Raw genomic sequence first — 19,286 nt, 5'->3', positions numbered from 1 at the left:
AGTGAATACAACCCCATAGAAACAGCAGTATCTTTGGCCAGTACAGACTTCAGGAGCAGCTGCACAATACACCAGCCCAAGGAGAGTGTCTGGACACACACAACAGTAAAACAAAATAGGCGACTTTGGAGTCTCCAACCTGATGGCCTTAACATCGATTTCTCTAACTTCCGGTAACCCCACCCCTTCTTTTTCTTTCCCCTCCCCCCACTCCTTTGTCTTCCCTTATTCCTATGGCTCCCTTTACCAGCCTTGATGACCTGCCCATCTCCTCTCCTCCCCTTCCCCATCCTTTATTCCATGGTCCACTGCCCCCTCCTACCGGATTCCTTCTTCTTCAGCCCTTGGCCTCTTCTACCTATCACCTCTCAGCTTATTACATCTTCTCCCCCTCCCTCACCCACTATCTTCCCCCTCTCACCTGGAATCACCTATCGCCTGAACTCACCTATCCCCTGCCTGCACGTGCTCCTCCCCTCCCCCCATCTTCTTATTCCGGCTTCTGCCCTCTTCCTTTCCAGTCCCGATGGAAGGGTCTCAGCCCGAAACATTGACTGTTTATTTCCCTCCACAGATGCTGCCTGACCTACTGAGTTCCTCCAGCACCTTTTTTTGTGTATTGCTCCAGCATCTGCAAAATTCCTTGTGTCTCTGTCAGGCGACTTTGAAATGTATTAGAGGACAGCCTGAAACTCGGCAGTTAAAGGCAAGGAAGGATGATGGGTCGCAATCTGGAAAGAGTCACCTTCAAATTTAAAAATAATCAAAAATTTGCAGGTGGCATAGAAATGATCGGGAGCCAGTCACAAAATAACGAAGATGAAGGTTGTTTTATTTGTAATCTGCCTGAGATTTGTAGTGGATTTTCAAATACCCATTGTCCTACAAACTTCAATGAAGAAGTAGGCCTGATGAAATAAGATCGATTATGGGGTGCATGTTTCTGCTGCTGAGGCACATTCAACAGCTGGTGCTCATTGGTTGGATTCATTATTCGCTGTCTAGTTAGAGTCAGGTCTTAAGTTATCTGACCTACCTGAGGCAGAAGGAAATGAATGGGTTATTTTCTCCTCAGTGCAACATTAAATGGACAAGCAGGAAAGAAGCCCAAATGGTTCATCAAGCTTGCCACCTACTTTGATGGCTGGACAACATGGTGTAGACCCTTCCCTTAATTATAATTGACCTCCACATCCAGTCCCCATGAATAACTGACTGTAACAGCATTAAGCACCACTGACAGGCATTAATCATTTTCCAACTTATGCATATGATGCACAATAGTCACTGTTAAAAAATAGGAGCTCAACACTCAGAAAACCTTCCTCCCTCTTTCCACAGAAATTCTGAACCATAGTAACACCTAATAATATAAATAAATTGCTTCTTTTTTCATTCTGTTTGCTGATATGACATGTCATCTCCTGAATTATTTCTTTCAGAAACATTCTCCTGCCCCCTTTGAAAATAGCAAAGCAGAATGTAAATTGTCATGGTTCTGAAAAAGGCAGCCCTTGTCATCCATTATATATATCTCACAATATAAACAATTACTGCCAAACATAGAGGGTGCGGATGGTATTCATTACTGGCTTAAGGATGTGCTGAAAGCAGCAATATGCTTGATTGTAGATCTGACTGCACATATTCTGAAAGGAGGTAAATATACTGTAAGGGATGAGAATGAATCAGAGTTTGGCACATATTTTACATCCATGATTTCAGGTCATAGAAACATAGAAACATACAGCACAATTCAGGCCCTTCGGCCCACAAAGCTGTGCCGAACATGTCCCTACCCTAGAAATTACTAGGCTTACCCATAGCCCTCTATTTTACTCAGCTTCATGTACCTATCTAACAGTCTCTTGAAAGACTCTATCGTATCAGCCTCCACCACCGTTTCCGGCAGCCCATTCCATGCACTCACCACTCTCTGAGTAAAAAACTTACCCCTGACATCTCCTCTATACCTACTCCCCAGCATCCTAAACCTATGTCCTCTTGTGGCCACCAATTCAGCCCTGGGAAAAAGCCTCTGACTATCTACCCTATCAATACCTCTCATCATCTTATACACCTCTATCAGGACCCCCTCATCCTCCATCTCTCCAAGGAGAAAAGACCGAGTTTCCTCGACCTGCTTTCATAAGGCATGCTCTGCATTCCAGGCAGCATCCTTGTAAATCTCCTCTGCACCCTTTCTATAGCTTCCACATCTTTCCTGTAGTGAGGCGACCAGAACTGAGCACAATACTCCAAGTGGGGTCTGACCAGGGACCTATATAGCTGCAACAATACCTCACGGCTCCTAAATTCAATTCCCCGATTGATGAAGGACAATACATCATATGCCTTCTTAACCACAGAGTCAACCTGCGCAGCCGCTTTGAGAGTCCTATGGACTCGGACCCCAAGATCCCTCTGATCCTCCACACTGCCAAGAGTCCTACCATTAATACTATATTCTGCCAACATATTTGACCTACCAAAATGAACCACTTCACTCTTATCTGCGTTGAACTGCATCTGCCACTTCTCAGCCCAACTCTGCATCCTATCTATGTTCCTCTGTAACCTCTGACAGCCCTCCAAACTACCCACAACACCCCCAACCTTCGTGTCATCCGCAAATTTACTAACCCACCCCTCCACTTCCTCATCCAGGCCGTTTATAAAAATCACAAAGAGTAAGGGTCCCAGTACAGATCCCTGAGGTACACCACTGGTCACCGACCTCCACTCAGAATACGACCCTTCAACAACCACTCTTTGCCTTCTGTGGGCCAGCCAGTTCTGGATCCACACTGCAATGTCTCCTTGGATCCCATGTCTCCTCACCTTCTCGATAAGCCTCGCATGGGGTACCTTATCAAACGCCTTGCTGAAATCTTTGGTTTCTTTACTGCTTATATGGCCGTCAATCATTTGGCCAAACATGTCACCTTTTGCTTTAGCTGAATACATCGACTTTGTAAAGCAGCAACCTTTAAGTTAATAAGCATCAAGTAATTATTTTCTGCATGTTCTCTTTTATTTTAGATTTCCAAAATCTGCAGTTTTTTGATTTTCAATGATTCTGCAGGAATAAGTCCATGGCAATGATGTTCTCTTCTCCCGGCTTTGCATAAAGGATTCTCCATATCCAAGCCAGACTGAACTATTACTCTCTGGTCTTCCTCCTTCCCAATGATTTCAGATTGTAGCCTGCTCTCCATAGATCTGTTATTGCTGCTTTCTACTTTCATAGAGAGTTAGACACAACATGCCACGTTAGGGCTTACGGTTTTATCATTGCCATGGATGACAATGATAAAACCTGTCATGTATCAACATTTTCAATACTCAGTTAAAAGGTATCAGCAATGCCTCAATTGGGAGGGTTTCTGATTCTGAGTCAGAAGTTTGTAGATTCTGGCCACACTGCAGAGCCTTGAACACAAAGTCTTGGTTGGCCGTACAATGCAGTACCAAGAGAAGTCAGAGGTGTCTGAGGTGCCTCCTTTCGGAAAAGATAATGCTCTGTCTTTTCTTCAAGGTGAAGGTTAGGTTAGTGTTTAAAAGATCCATGTTATCCATTGCTGAAGAGCTGTCTTGGCCAATACTTATCCCTCAAATAATGGTACTGATGTCACATTCTTGGTTGTTAGATCTTCAAACTTCTGCAGATGTACAGTGGAAAGCGTTCTGACTGGTTGCATCACAGCCTGGTATGGAAACTCCAATGCACAGGAATACAAGAGCCTCAGGGAGTGGTGGACTCAGCCCGTTCCATCACAGGCACAGCTCTCCCCACCATCGAGGACATCTACAAGAGGCGATGTCTCAGGAAGGCGACATCCATCTCCAAGGACCCTCACCATCTGGGCCATGCCCTCTTCTCGTTGCTGCCATCAGGTAGGAGGTACAGGACCTGAAGACCCACACCTCAAGGTTCAACAACAGCTTCTTCCCTATTGCTATCAGGTTCTTGAACCGACTTGATAAATCTTAATTCTACCAAGGACTATATTTCCCTCAACTTGCATGAATGTCATTATGCTTATCTTTGTTTGTCATGCAAACGCTGTATAATTTATGTTAATTTAAGTTGATGTAATTTACGTTTGTTATGCTTGTAATGTATTGTGCTGCCGTTGCAAAAAGATAGTTTTCATGGCATTTATACCCTGGTATGTGTGCCTATAACAATAAACTTGAACTGTATGCACATTGGTTTCTGCATTTCACATTTCCTGCTTGCGACAACACTTCAAAAGTACTTATTTGGCTCCAAAGTGCTTTGAGAAATCCTAAGGTCCAACAACGGTATGATTCATATTTCCTTATGATATAGGAAGCCTTTCGGCCCATCATGTCTATGCCAGTTTTCAAAGCAATCCCATCATCCCAGTTATTTTCCCTGGGTATTCTCTATGATGTAAATGCACATTCCTGTTCTTTGAAATGGCAAACCCCAATATTGCTTCCACAAGAAGGGTTTAATATTACTTTATGAAATACATCCTCAACAGGGGAAGCATGCTCAAGTATGTAAAGCCATCACTATTATTTAAGATCTTAGCTGTGGTCAATGTAAGGGAATGTGTTAAAGAAACTGTCCTCTGGTTCAGACATGTAACTTTGTTTACTAAGCAGCATAAAAACAAGACAATATCACCTGAGGTTTCATGTGATACAAGGAATATGGCAAGACTTGACAGAAGCAACAATTCAAAGGGAACAAAATCTGACTCTCAAAAGGGGTACAAAGAGTCAACTGTTGCTGATCGAAATAATCTGTATACAGATAATAAAACAGCAATAAATACAGACGTTACTAAGCCCACAGTTACCGCTTCATATCAAATCTCAGAGACTGAGGAAAGTAGAGTGTGATTAATTGCCAAAGATGCGTTGAAAATATTCCACTGTGAGATTATCCACCTGAGAAGAAATACATAAATGTGCAGTGCGCACACACACACACACACACACACACACACACACACACACACACAGTATGTATATATACATATATATATACACACACCTCCGCCACACCTAGAGGGTACAGGCAGGGAGAACCCTTTCAAAAAGACTAAAGTGTATGGTCAACTTGGTGACAGTGGATGCAATTGGTTTCATAGGCTTGCTGTGATTACACGCAACCAGATTACAATGCCCAGTCACTTTACATCACATGCCCTGCAGTTAATGCACTTCCATCATTTCTAGTATAAAGCACAAACAAATACATATTAAATTACAGCAGCATAACGGATCTAGATAAGAAAACTAAGCTGAGGCAAAGGAAAATAGACACAAAGATTACAGATATAAACTGCACGCACATACGCAAAAGATAATCCCACGCAAGAGAACAGATGAACAAGAGGGAGCTGATTTTAGGTAATGATGCAAAGTTGCAAAATTTCTTCATGTGATTCCTATAAGTAATGTTCTTAATGTTCACTGACTTCAGGAATGAAGGTGTAGAAGGTGACACGGCAAGGACATGATTGCGGTATGTTACATAAAATCATAGATGGTGCTGTACAATGGCGCAAACTGAGGAGAAGCTAAATATGGTAATGGAGCTTACACTGATAATGTGCCACTGTCTCTTTGACCGCACCACAGCACTGTATTATTTCCCACTCTGCTAATGTGCACAGGGTGCAGTTTTTTCACAAAATTAAAGATGGTAATTCTTTTACAAATAAGTAGCAAATATGCCACACAATAATAAAGGAAACTTGAAAACATTGTTGTAAACAAGTTTGTAAACATGTAATGTAAAAGAATGTAAACATTCTCTCTCTCCTCACCAAGCTCACTGGCAACAGCAGAACATTACTGAGGGTATGACCAACCAAGATGGAGCAATGCCAATACTACAGAGCGGATTGTTTACACATGAGGTCCCTAGTTACACAATCAACTTATGTGCTTGCAAGGTAAAAGATGTCACATATGGATTCCTCAAAAGATATGTTTTAAATTGCATCTAAACCAATAAATATGAGAATCTATCATGTAAAAAGCGAAGAACAACTCATTGATCACCAACTGGCTATCCACAGGACAAGAGGCTTCAGCCGACGCCGAGCTGCAGTTCCAAACCTATTTCAAACGAGACAGCAACTTGCTTTGATCTTCTTATCAGTTCATGCTACATCTTCTTTTTCCATACATCCTGCAACCAACCCATCTTCGGTGTCCTGATGTGAAAAAGTGGCACTGACGGGAATAGTAACTCTGAAACTGGGAAGAGGAGCTTGCCGGCTCTTCAGAACAAGACATTCAAGATCAGGATGGCGTTGTATTCCACATCTTCAGCGCGTTATAAACTGGCGCTTCTCTAAATTGAGAGGAGCTGTAGTTTTTTTTCATCTTCGAGAACCATGTGTGTGTACTGTGGTGGTTGTCCTTATTTCCATTAATTAGCATTTGTCTCAGGCTGCAGATACAAATAAGCCTCAACGCTTGGAATTTGGGTGAGCTGCAGGGCACAACCATACAAGGTGGGAGTGCAAGACCTCGAATGAGGTGTGAGGCACTCCAACCCAACCCTTATTTACTCATCATTCAGGTGAGGCTGAATTCAGGGAGCAGGGCTTTGAGATATTCCCCTTCCTGAGAACAATTGCTTCAAGCCAAGTCAACCTATAGTGAAGTGAGCTGAATGAATTTTTATTTAAATATGATTCTCTAAAAATGCATTGCAATTTTTTCAACAAGTTGAGGATAGAAAAAGAGAGCCAACAATGGATTGATTCTGCATGATAAGAGCCTGGCTTTCTTATGTTGCAAATAGCTCATAAGAATCGAATAATGAAAAAAAATCTACTTTCTCCACTATTTTCTTTAGCCCATTAACACCCCTCTTTTCTCAATCACAGCTTTTTACACCTTCTACCAGAACTCTACTTGTAAACTACTAGACGTTGGCATGAATGACTTCCTATGGGTTCATTCTGCAATTTGGACAACAATCATTGCAACAGAGTAAGATGGCCATCAGTCAGTTGCAGTACAATGTGAAGCTACAATACTCGTAGTTATAAAACAATCAACTCTTGGAATTAAACATTCTTCGACTTCAACTTTTCATTACAATGGATGCTTCTTCATCAAAAAATAAATACTTTGAACTAGGTTGGGGAAATGATAGAAAGTCTTCATTGATTATTTAAGCTATATTCAAACCAATGGTCAACAGGGAGCAGAGAATCAGAACAGAATCCCCATTATTTTTATGTCATACCTGCCAATCACATAATTAATCACAAGCAACTCAGAATGTAGACTGCTCTCAATTCAAAGACAGGTCACTTCAACTATTATTTTTGCATTTTTACATTACCTTTTCACTTACAATGCTCAATTTGATTTAGTGGATGATTAAATCTTTTATTGTGCAACAAACAAACAGTTAGAAGAATCTCTGAGCCATCAAGAGATTCATTTGTTCACAGTCAGAGCGTCTTGTTTGCGTGTTGCTTGGATTTGCCAGTAGAGTAACTGGCAGGTGCCAAAGGAAGTGCAACAGAATAAAGGAACATGAGCAGGTCACTTAGCCTTTAATACATAACAGTATTTTATGAAACCTTCGGGAGATACTTCTCATACAGATACGATGTGACTCGTGAACCATGACAAATACCTCCCTTAGGAAATTAAAATCAGCTGGGAGTTAGGAAGAAATAAAATTTGGCCAGTGGGGGAGGTGGAATGGTGGAGCTGTGATTTGAAATCATATCTTCTCAGGCTCCAAGTCAACATAATTCTTATACCAACCAATCTGGTTACAGCATTCTCCCTTAGGAAATTTGGAGAATATTTTAGGCACTTGCATAACAATCTTTTGCAAGGCATAGGATGTAAAGTAGGTATTGCTGCAGCCGCCAACTCACCTGCTTCAGCAGTCCTGATTTTGTTGGATGGCATACTGGGTTCTCCATTCCAGGGTGTTTGTTGCAATTACACGGAATTCATAATCCATCCACGGGATTAGATCTACAACCTTTACGGTTTCCAGGTTGCCTTCTATATCTTCGGGATCTAAGTGGGAAAAAAGCATGGAAAGGATGTTTTCAAACTTGATGGCTAACACCAAAGACTTCAACCATGAGAACAACTCTTTGCTGAAACTAAACTTTAGCTGGGACAACGTGAATTGTTTAATTCATGAATTATCGTACAGGATTTGGGAATGGATGCTGCGGCGGGAAGAAAAAGGCAAGTGCTACATAGGGAATGACCTCATCAAACTAGCATCCATTTCATCAGCTGGAAGTACCTTTGTAAGTTACCTCCAGAGATTTCCAGCCTCAGCTGTGAGCTTGAAGATCCTATTTGAAAGCACATTATGGGAGAGGAATCTGCCTTTGTCTCCAATGTTACACTGCAATGGAGCCAAATATGTGGTAATGAGTATAGCCTGGCACTGACAATCCAAGACAAACTCCTCCACGTTGCCTTTCATTTTCTCTGTGATTGTCCTCATTCTGAACTGAGTTAGTTAACAGGAACCTTATGCCAACACATGAACTAGTGGACAAATGAATAAATCTGTTATTTATCATTTTAGCCCGATTTCCCTGCATTCCCTCTAGCTCATGTCCAAGAGATCAAAATTCTGTTTTTGTTAACACTACATCCATATTATCACGATTTCTAATTTAATAAAAAAATCAATATCTTTGTCCTTGCCCATCTTGTTCAACTGAAGTCCCACTGTCAGTGGGGTCTGACTGACCTGTCTTGGCATCCTTCCAATCGAGAGAATCCAAAATCTTCTGCTGGACTGTGTACCTGGAGATTGGGCTGTGATTATCCGTCCCTCGACTCCAGGACAAAGTCACAAAGGTGTCTCGGATATCTTCGACTCTTACTCCTCCAGGGGGTCCCGGTGGACCTGTAAGAAGAGATTCACAAGGGGGATAAAGGAGATATGGGTCACTCAGTGCTGGCAAAACATTGCAGCTTCAATTATCAGCACAAGAAATGCATCAATAAATATTCTCGCTCCAGTTGCAAGAATTGCTGGAAGCTCATTGCAGCAGTCACTGCAAATAAAATACTGGGACCTCATTAATAACCTTTGTCACCAACTGGGCTTTATCAATAGTGCGACAGAGTGGAGAAACAGAAGCAGGGAGGTCTTACCGAACTGTTATAAAACACTGGTCGGCCCTCAACTGGCTTACTGGGCTCACTTCTGGTTGCCACATTGTTGAAAGGATATGAAGGCATTTGAGAGGGTCCTAAAAAGATTTACAAGAAGGGTTCCTGGGAAGAGACTGGGACTGCTATTTTTCAGGAAAGAGAGGCTGAAGAGAGATTTGATGGAAATATATAAAATGGTGAGGAGTCAGGATAGGGGGAGGCCAGTCCCTTTGGTGGAGGGGTCAAAGATTAGAAGTTATGGTACAGAATAAAAAATTGAAGACATGAAACAAAACTTTTCTTTTTAAATCGCATGTGGTTGGAATCTGGAATGCATTGCCTGCAGATGTGTTGAAGACAGGTTCCAATCCATTCCACTGAGGCCTTCGAAAGAGAACTGGATGCATATATGGTGAAGGAAAATTTGGAAGGCTTTGAAGAAGGGGCTGGTGGGTAGAAATGGTGAGTTGCTCTATTATAGAGATGGCAATGGACCTCCCTCTGTGCCACAACCACTCTATGCTTCATAAATTATTAACCACAGATCAATTTGAGCTGAAAACATCTGATGCAGAACGAGCTGAACCAAACAAGAGTTAAACCAGTAGAACTGACCAAGTAGAAGTCAAAAGTGCCACGCAGTGAACATCTCCAACGAGAAAGAGTCTAACCACCTACCCTTGACATTCATTGACATTGCTCATGCTGAGTTCCCCACTATCAAAATATTGGGGATTACCACTGACCAGAAGCTTAACTGGACCAGCCACGTAACTATTATGACTGTACGAGCAGGTCAGAGGCTGGGTATCCTGCAGCAACTGATTCGCCTTCTGATACCACAAAGCCTTTCCACCATCTACAAGGCACAAGTCCGGACAATGATGAAATACTCTCCATTTGCCTGGATGACTGCAACTCCAGCAGCTCTCAAGAGACTTGACGCCACCCAGGTGAATGCAACGCACATGACTGGCATCCTAACACCCGAAGTGTTAATTCCCTCTATCACCAGCGCACAGTGGGTGCAGTGTGTATCATCTATAAAAATACACTCCAAGTTACTCTAACAACACCTCTCAAACTTATGATCCCTACCACTTAGAGCAGCAGGTACAGAAGAACACCATTACTTACAGGTTCACTTCAAGGCGGCACGGTAGTGTAGCAGTTAGCGTAACACTTTTACAGCACCAGCAGAGACTGTCCTTCTGATGGGCAGGCACGGTAGTGTAGTGGTTAGCGTAACGCTATTACAGTGCCAGTGACCTGAGTTCAATTCCGGCCGCTGTCTGTAAGGAGTTTGTACGTTCTCCCCGTGTCTGCGTGAGTTTCCTCCGGGTGCTCCAGTTTCCTCCTGTGGAGCTGTGGGCATGCTATGTTGGCGCTGGAAGAGTGGCGACACTTGTAGGCTGCCCCCCAGAACACTCTCAGTAATGCAAAAAGATGCATTTCACTGGTGTTTTCGATGTACATGTTACTAAGAGTTATCTTATCTCATGTGGTACACCTTCCTGAAAGAGAAATCTATCCCAAGTACTCCATTCTGAGCCTAAATCCTGGAACTCCCCACCCAATAGCACTGTAAGAATGCCAATGACAGAAGGTTTCCAGCAGTTCAGGAAGGCCTCCTCAACAACAATTAGAGATGGGCGATCAACTCTGGCCTTGCTGACGATGCCCAGATTTTTAAAAATGAACAAATTAAACCAAAGCTACTGCAAGCAATAATTGTTAGTTATCCCACAATCTGTGTAACACCGACATCCATTTACACAAAACTTATTCCTGCATATCACCTTTGATTTAACTTAAGGTACCAAGATGACCTTAGGAGAAAGAATAACTGAAGAGATCAAAGAGAGAGTGTTTGGAAGTAGGAGAGAGCTAATCAGGGAAAGGGGGTTGAGAGGAGGGCTTCTAAGTACGTGTGGAGGCAGAAGGCTCTGCCACCAATGGAGAAACGAGGTGGACAACAAAATCAAAGAGGAAAATGCACTGGATGCAGGCGTGGAGGAGACTCAGCTCCACGTGACTTGCATCACAGTAAACAAAAAAACTGCAACACCCTACAAGATGTGGAAGCTCGGAGGAGTAAGAAGGAATACCAAGTGAAACCTTTCACCAAAAGAGTAACAGCAGGAGAATAAGTTATTAACACTGGCCACTCAGACAAGAGTACGAACAGATCCAAGAGACGATTGGCTATCATCCTGGAGAAGAGGTTTGAGGGATGTGGGGAAAAGGACAGCTAAGAAAGGAGGGATTGAGGGGTATGCTGAGGGTCACAGAGTCATATTGAAACAGGCCCTTTGGCCCACTGAGTCTGTACTGACCATCGGCCACTGGGTTGACTTTTGAAAAATGGAAATCCACTTTGGAAAGTAGCTTTTCATGTTCCCCAACATTTCACGTTCAAGTTGAAATGAAGGGAATACAGGATGCACCGTCCATTGAATAAGGATGGAGGGATAATAATCACCAATGGAATGACCCCTTTGAATAAATCAAGCGTACATCCAGGGAGAAAGAATGATATAACTGCCAAACCATTATGGACCAGAGGTCTTTCAATGCAATTGTTTCCACTCCTGGTTTCACAGAACAATTGATAAGTGCTCCTCAGATCAACTAGCTATTAGCTGAGGGACAAAGTTTGCCCTCTAACACTCATGATATGATGCAAGACACACTCCCAACTCAGTTCAAGTAAACCAGCTAAGAACAACAAGTAGCTGCAGATAAATGAAAAACACAATGATGCGGGAGGAACTCAGCAGTCCAGGCAGCATCCACGGAGAAAAGCAGGCGGTCAACGTTTCGGGTCAGGCCCTTCAAGTCCTGAAGAAGGGTCCTGGCCTGAAGTGTTGACAGTCTGCTTTTCTCCACGGATGCTGCCTGGCCTACTGAGTTCCTCCTGCATCATTGTGTTTTTCATCTAGATTCCAGCATCTGCAGTTCTTTGTTTCTCTAGCTGCAGATAACGATTTCCTCCCATCATTTTGCATAGCCTGGTCAACCCTTTCACTTTAAATGTCATCATGGAAAACAGGTGATGACATTTTCTGTTGAACCTTGCTGTGTATGAAATGGCAGCAAACATACACTAAGTGCACGTCATAGTGATTTACAGTGAAAAACTAAAGATAGTTACCAAGGAATGCTTAATTGCAAAGTTTAAATATAAATCTTTCTTTCATCATGCAGAAACAGTGAATGGGAGGGTAAAAGGAAGTAACAAAGTATAAAAAAACAGTGATATAAGAATACGTGATGTGAAGCAATATGGTGTGAGCTCCACAAAGAGGTTCAGTTCTTGCAATTACTCTCTTGCTGACTTCAAAACAATTGAATAGCAAAGTGTCTTAAAAATGATTTGCAGGAAATAAAAGTTGCTGCCAAAGAAACAAGCAAACGCAGATGTCAGTATTTATTGCTCACCTCGAATCTCACCGTAAAATTAACTGCATCCCGAGTTACTGAGCCTTGCCACATTTGGCACTAAGGTACCTGCAGTGAGTGAAGGCCTTCTGAAAGGAACGTGAGTCTTCAGCACTCAACGGCATCACCTCTAGCTCTCTCACTGGCCTCAGTGACCACTGTGGCCACTTCCCCACCCCCTAACTCTCAACACTGAATTGTGACCAGTGGCTCCCCAACTTAACGAATGGGGGGGAAGAGGTTAGGAGAAATCTGTGCAGTTACAGTACAGACTCTTTCTCCACATTCAAGAGATTCTAAAGGTACAAATGTGGTTAAGTACAAAATCGACTATATAAAGGAAGAGGAGATGCAAGACACTTGCTATAGGTGTGATAATGCATGTTATGAGGAGAGCACAGGACAGTCAATTGAATAACATCATTTATGTTGTAATTTTTTACAATCCTTGTGTGTAACACTGCAACAAGGGCACTGAGTGGTCTGCGTCTAGAAATGGGAATTCTGTGGTTTATGGCCCGGGATGTATTGCCGAAAATTGAGCAACTACCCAAAACAGAGTGTTTTTTGATTTTAGAATGAATCTATTCCTTTGAATGTTTGAATGACAACTATATATGGTCTCCATATCGAAACTAATAAACGATCACCTAGCACATGTAGTTCTAACAATATATATTCATGCCCAGGACCACCTTCTTTCCTTACCTGGGAAGGGATCAAAGCTTTGAATAGAATTTCTGAACATATTAATCTGCCCAACAGTTGGTGCAAAGCTCTCAGTTACTGAGGCAGATCAGAGATCACGGGAGAGACCATCTCACTAACTCCCAACTGCTCCTTTCTCTGCAACTAATCAGCAATGTGCTTTGAGTTCTTATTTACTGAGAGACAATACATAAAAAAGTGCCAGTGTTGGGGCCTGATATTCAGAGGCGAATAGTAGAAACTATAAATCCACTGATGGGATTTATGTACAGTATGCAGTACAGGTCGTCCCCAGCTTATGACAGGGTTCTGCTCCTGCCAAACGTTTGTAACCCGGACAGTTCACCGGTCGGAAATGCGGCCAAGAACTGAGTTCTCTGGCAGAAGGAGATGCCTGCAGTCCTGCAGCAGCTGGCAAATCCATCCCACCGGTCTCCCAAACGTTTGCTCCTAAGTATGGGCTATACTTAAATCAATAACCTGCTATGTAAAGATTGACCACTTCCTTTCTCAGTAAAGAGAACATCTTCAAAGCAGCTTTCAATCTTCCCTGGACATAATTCAGAGCAACACATCCTTTGGCACCATTTTACACGTGTATGACCAGCAGAGAACCTTACCCATCAGAACCACAGGCCAGAAATTTGGCTGCACACCAATAACAGCTTTCCACAAGATGTAGTGGTCAGCACATCACTCACTTACACTGTGGCTGTGGTCAAGAGTAGCTGCTGGAAGCAAAGCCCACTGAGAATTCCCCTCTTTGAGCCATACAGTTCCATGAAGCAGCAACGAGTATTTGCTGAGTGTCTTTAATCCAGTAAATTGGTCCAGTGTGCTAATCAAAACCTAACATTGAGCCAGAGAATATGGCATTGGATCAAATCCTTGCATAAAGAGGGTGCTTTAAGTATTAAATCTTGAGCAAGGAAGCACGAGGAAAATCCCTGAGAATCTATACTGAAGCAAATGCCAATTCTACTTGAAGAAAAATTGACCAAGAAAGAATAAGAATGTGGATTTGGGTTTACTTGAGGTACACCCTGGTGCATGAATAGAGTAGAATGCCTTAGGGGACTTGTTATGATTATAATTCATCTCCTGGCTGGGAAGTACACATCAGGTTTGAGAGTGACATCACATATGGTGGATGAGCTGACTGGTAGTCAGCGTTTCAACCCTTGTGTGAAGCATGGTGACCTGGGTGCAAGTACTCGTTTGGCACCTTTACAAGAGAAGTGGAAACAACAAATGAGAAACCTTTAACCTCAAAGTTCTGTGCCCAAAAGCAAGGCTTTCTTTCTTTGAAAATAAAAGAATAATAAATTACTGAGTTTACATTGAGTTGGATTTCATTCCAACCGGCTGACAGAGCCAGTTACTTGCTATGTAGGTGGGCTGTTAGAGATTTTACATTGAATATTCTGGTCAAAGCACTGTCCAAACAGTGCAATGTCCACTCATGGTGCATCTGACACCTATGTTAAAAGGTCAAATAACCATGTATCTCTGTAACCAGAGTGAAACATCCAAATTATGTCAGTAGAATCAGAAGAGGGAAACAGAAATAAGACTCCTGATTTTCACCATGCATGCACGGTTGCTGGCAATTGACCTTACTGCATTTAAATGGTGATCACTGCCAGCTTCAACATTACTTCCACTGTAAAACCCAGTCCAGCAATCCGAAGGGCACCACATGTGTGGCCAATGGATGCTGGGTGAATGTGCACACTTTATATAATGAGATATTCTACAGGGCCCAGGCTGTAGCCGAATCACTTTCCGAATTCATCCTTTTAACACAGCTTGGTGGGTTTCATGATATCCCCCATTCACAAGGATCGGATACCGCAGGATATATGAGATCTCCCCTCCCAAACAAAAGATCATGCCGAAACAAAAATCATAGCAGCTATCTTCTGCCTGCATGTGTGAGCCCAGATCCACAAGGACAGATTGCCCCAGGATAGAGATCAAAGAATCCCACTTGCACCGAATATAATTCAGGCAGTTCCACTATGGTCCTCCCACTGAACAAGTCTAGCACCTGCACCTCTCTCTCATTTTATTAAGTCACTGTTATTGCAGTTAAGCTTTTGAACTGCAATGTAGTATTTATTTAAGATTCAACTGCGTCATAATGACTGTCGAGTTACACCCTGTGAAACCTGGTCCGTATTACAGAGTTTCTGGTTTATTTTTAATTGTCCAGAACTTCAGATTTCCTTATATAATCCTCAATGAATGACATGTGTTGGCATACTACTTCCAGACCACAAGAGAGGAAAAGACGTTAATGAAAGAATGAAACACCAAATAAATCCAACATAAGAGCTTTATTAAAGTGAAAAACTAAAGACGTGGGGGTCAGCAAGTGGTCAAAATATAACTGTTGGGCTGCCTTCATATATCATACATCCAGGATTTAGAACAGGCAAATTTCACCCAAAATCCCCACTCCTTTTGGGTAGACTGTTATAATCCATTCAGTTTCTTGCCTGATCTGAAGAGTTATTGAGTCATACAGCACAGAACTAGGCCCTTTGTCTCACCAAGTCCTTGCCGATCATCAAACACCCACTTACACTAATCCTACGCTAATCCCAGTTCACTCTCCTCACATTCCCATCAACTCTCACCAGGCTCTACCACCCACTCACACTCTAGGGGATATTTACAGTGGCCAATTAACCTACTAACCTACATGTGGGAGGAAGCCAGAACACCTTAAGGAAACCCACTTGGTCGAAGGGAGAACGTGCAAACTCCACACAGACAGCACTGGAGGTCAGGATTGAACCCGAAGCAGTGAGGCAGCAGCTTTACTGTGCCACCAATTTTTCCTTTAATACATTCTCTCTTCCCCACTTCTCACACACCCCCATCGATTAGCCCACCCAATTCGTTTAATTTATTCAAGAAAACTGAGCTTCCTAGATCCCTCCATGTAGAAACTAGACACATTGTTGTGTTCTACATGATTCTACTGGTGAGAAATCAACCACAAATCTCAGTGGAAAATAAAGGAAGGCTGCAGAAGAAGAACATACTGAGGAAGTTAAGAACAGTAACAAACTTACCAGAAAGGCATACTACTTTGCATAGATAAGAGTTAGGCCAAAGGATTGAAAAATGGTTAAAAATCAGCAATGGATGACTTAAAAAAAACGGACCATGGTAAATTAGCAGACAATTTGAAAAGAGCATCTTCAGGTATATAAGTGGAAGAGAGTGTCATTGGTCCCTTAAAGGATGAGACTGGGGAATTAATAATGGGAAACAGAGAAATGGCAGAGATTCTAATTAATAATGATTCGTACTAAAAACATCCCCTGATAATAATCGATAATTTCGGGACTATTGGGAGGCATAAAGTTAAACATCTGCATCACGAGGGAGGAAGTAGTCGGCAATCTAATGAAACTAAAGGTTGATGTTCCCTCAAAGACCTTGAAGTGGGTGACTGCAGAGCTAGAGAGTGTGATGATTGTGATCTACCACATTTCCAGAGGATTGGAAAACTGTAACTCCGCTTTTCAATAAAGGGCTCCAGAGGCCAGTCATCAGAAAAAATGTTGGAATTCATCAGGAGGTAAAAGCAGGAGATAATCAAGCAGAGTTAATGTGATTTTATGAAAAGGAAATCATGTCTGTCAATTCTGTTAGCCTTTCTTAAGGATGTAACAGAAAGGTGGATACAGATGACCCAGTAGATGTAGATGTACGTATATTTGCATTTCCAGAAGGCATTTCATAAGATGCCACGTAAAAGGTTACGGCTCAAGAGTGCACGGGAGCAGAGGAAATATATCGGCGTGGGACAGGGAGTGACTTACTAAAAAGAGAGTCAAGATAAACGGTTCATGTTTTGATTGGTTATCGGTCACCAGTGGGGTGTCACAGGGATCAGTGCTGGGGCCTCGACTACTTATAATCTATCTCGATTACTTGGAAGAAGGGACCTGGTGTGCTGCAGCCAAATTTACTGATGATCCAAAGGTAGGTGGGTTAACAGATTGTGGGGAGGACAAAGAGCCCACAAAGGTTTGTAGATACCTTAAGTCAAGTTGGCAGATGGAGTTTAATTTGGGAAAATGTCAGGTTATCCACTTCAGAAAGAAGAATGTAAAAACATATTATCATTTAAGTGGACCATGACTTCAAATTGTTGCAGTACAACATACCATTTCTGGAACTTACCTTCACACGTGCATGGTCTGTAGATACCGTGAGTTATTCAGACTGAAGCAGCTGGTCATGGTACTTTAGACCGTAGTGACTCTGATGCCAGAAACCAGACTCCGAGAGAAGCCAGGAAATGATGTCCAGTCAGACTCCATTAATCCGGCACACTCACTGGTGGCGGTGAACTGGCAGATTTTCTAAACTACTGGGGTGTCATCATACTCAAACACACTTGTAATCCATTTTTAGGAAGTTACACAGTAGTTCTAAAAATTTTCCAGTCAATCCAGTATGTTTAAAGGGAATGGAGGAAAAAGGGTCCCAGTGAGTTGAAAGGAACGCAAGAATCAGGTGAGTTTCAAGGGCGTGCAGGAACCAAGGTCCCGGTGTGTTACAGGGGAGTGTGGGAACAGCAGTCCTGATGTATTGAAGGAGTGTGGGTACTCTCAACACAACCTGACCACTCCTGTTCCTACCCATGAGTTCTGGTCTACTGGGCACGGCCACTGCTCCACACTGACTCTACACCTCCCGCCCATCCACACCACTTTACCCTGATGTCTGACCGTCGCACCAAATTCCCATCAGCCAGGCAGCCCAATACCATTCCTTCCAATCACAAGACGTCCGTCCATCCACCCACTCCCCTGAATTCAACCCCAACAATCTCTCGGACCAATCTCTGACTTTTCCCTGTGCCCCCACTCTGGTCCCCCAGCTCTCTCTCCAGCACCATACCCACTGACACCTCCCTCCCCATCTCACCACCAACCATAACCCCTCCCAGTCCACGTATCCTAAATATGGATTTACTGGATTTCTGTTGCACACTTGGCAATGGTGGTGTTTGAAGGACTGGCTATTTATGTGGGCTTTTTGTTAGCACACAACACCTCGGGTCTAGTGTGCACTGAATTCTGCCTCAACGGGTCCTTGAACAATCCCTGGGCTGGCTGAATTTCAATGAAAATCCAGTAAGTCTGGATCTGGATCAAGTGGATAGCGAAGGGTTATGGTCAGTGCAGGGGAATCAGTGGGTGGGGGAGAGGGAGCTGGCAGGACTGGAGTGGGGGCAGAGGAGATCAGGGATTGGTCGGGAGGTTAAATTGGGGGATGGCTAGGTGGTCAGCAGTCAGGATTGAATTCAGGGGAAGAGTGTGATTGGAAGGAGGGGGATGAGGGCTGCATGGCTGATCAGGGTTTGATGGGATGTCCATTCGCAGTGTGGTGGGATTGGGCAGGAGGACGATAGCACCTCCCAGCGTCATTCCAAACATTGGGTGAAAACAACTCCACCTGCATCCCCCTCTTACTACACTCAAATCCTTCCGAACTTTTACTTTCACTGTTGGTAGCAGCAGATTTCGATTTGCTTAGTTAAATTGATTCACTGCTTGGCTGCATTATTTCACGCAATAGCCACAGCCCGCCATCAGGAACGGGAAATGTGCTGGGCTGTTCCTTGGTGGGAGGGGAGTGAATATATCGCTCTGAGTTGGAGTCCACAGACCGTGTTGGCAGACAGAGCACGCATCACACTGGTTGACCATCCAGTCAAATAAATGGAGGCATCCAAACATCTCAGGAGAAATGCAGGATCTTCAAGTACTCCTCAATAACTGCACCTTGCATTGCATCTCCAATGCCTAAACTCTTGCTCTGTGTAGCGATCTACTATACTGATAACTTATCCTTGTGTCATAATTAGAATGCTTGTAGTCTGGAATATCCCATGTCTACCGTGGAATGTCTGTTGATTTGTACATTGCAGAGTGCATTGATTTGGTTATCCACTT

The 19,286-nt window shown here is 43.0% G+C and overlaps 1 protein-coding gene across 1 annotated transcript in view; it reads right to left on the bottom strand.

The window, feature by feature from the left end:
• Positions 1–19,286, bottom strand: part of LOC127578251 (contactin-1-like) — a 659,394-nt gene that overhangs the window by 179,788 nt on the left and 460,320 nt on the right. Inside the window, 3 exon segments of the mRNA XM_052030032.1 lie at positions 7,899–7,948; positions 7,950–8,046; positions 8,744–8,902. Coding sequence (XP_051885992.1) covers positions 7,899–7,948; positions 7,950–8,046; positions 8,744–8,902 — 306 coding nt within the window.

Source organism: Pristis pectinata, chromosome 15, assembly GCF_009764475.1.
Source record: "Pristis pectinata isolate sPriPec2 chromosome 15, sPriPec2.1.pri, whole genome shotgun sequence".
Taxonomy (NCBI): domain Eukaryota; kingdom Metazoa; phylum Chordata; class Chondrichthyes; order Rhinopristiformes; family Pristidae; genus Pristis; species Pristis pectinata.
Note: the sequence above shows the minus strand (reverse complement) of the source record. Positions and strands in the feature narration are given on the sequence as shown.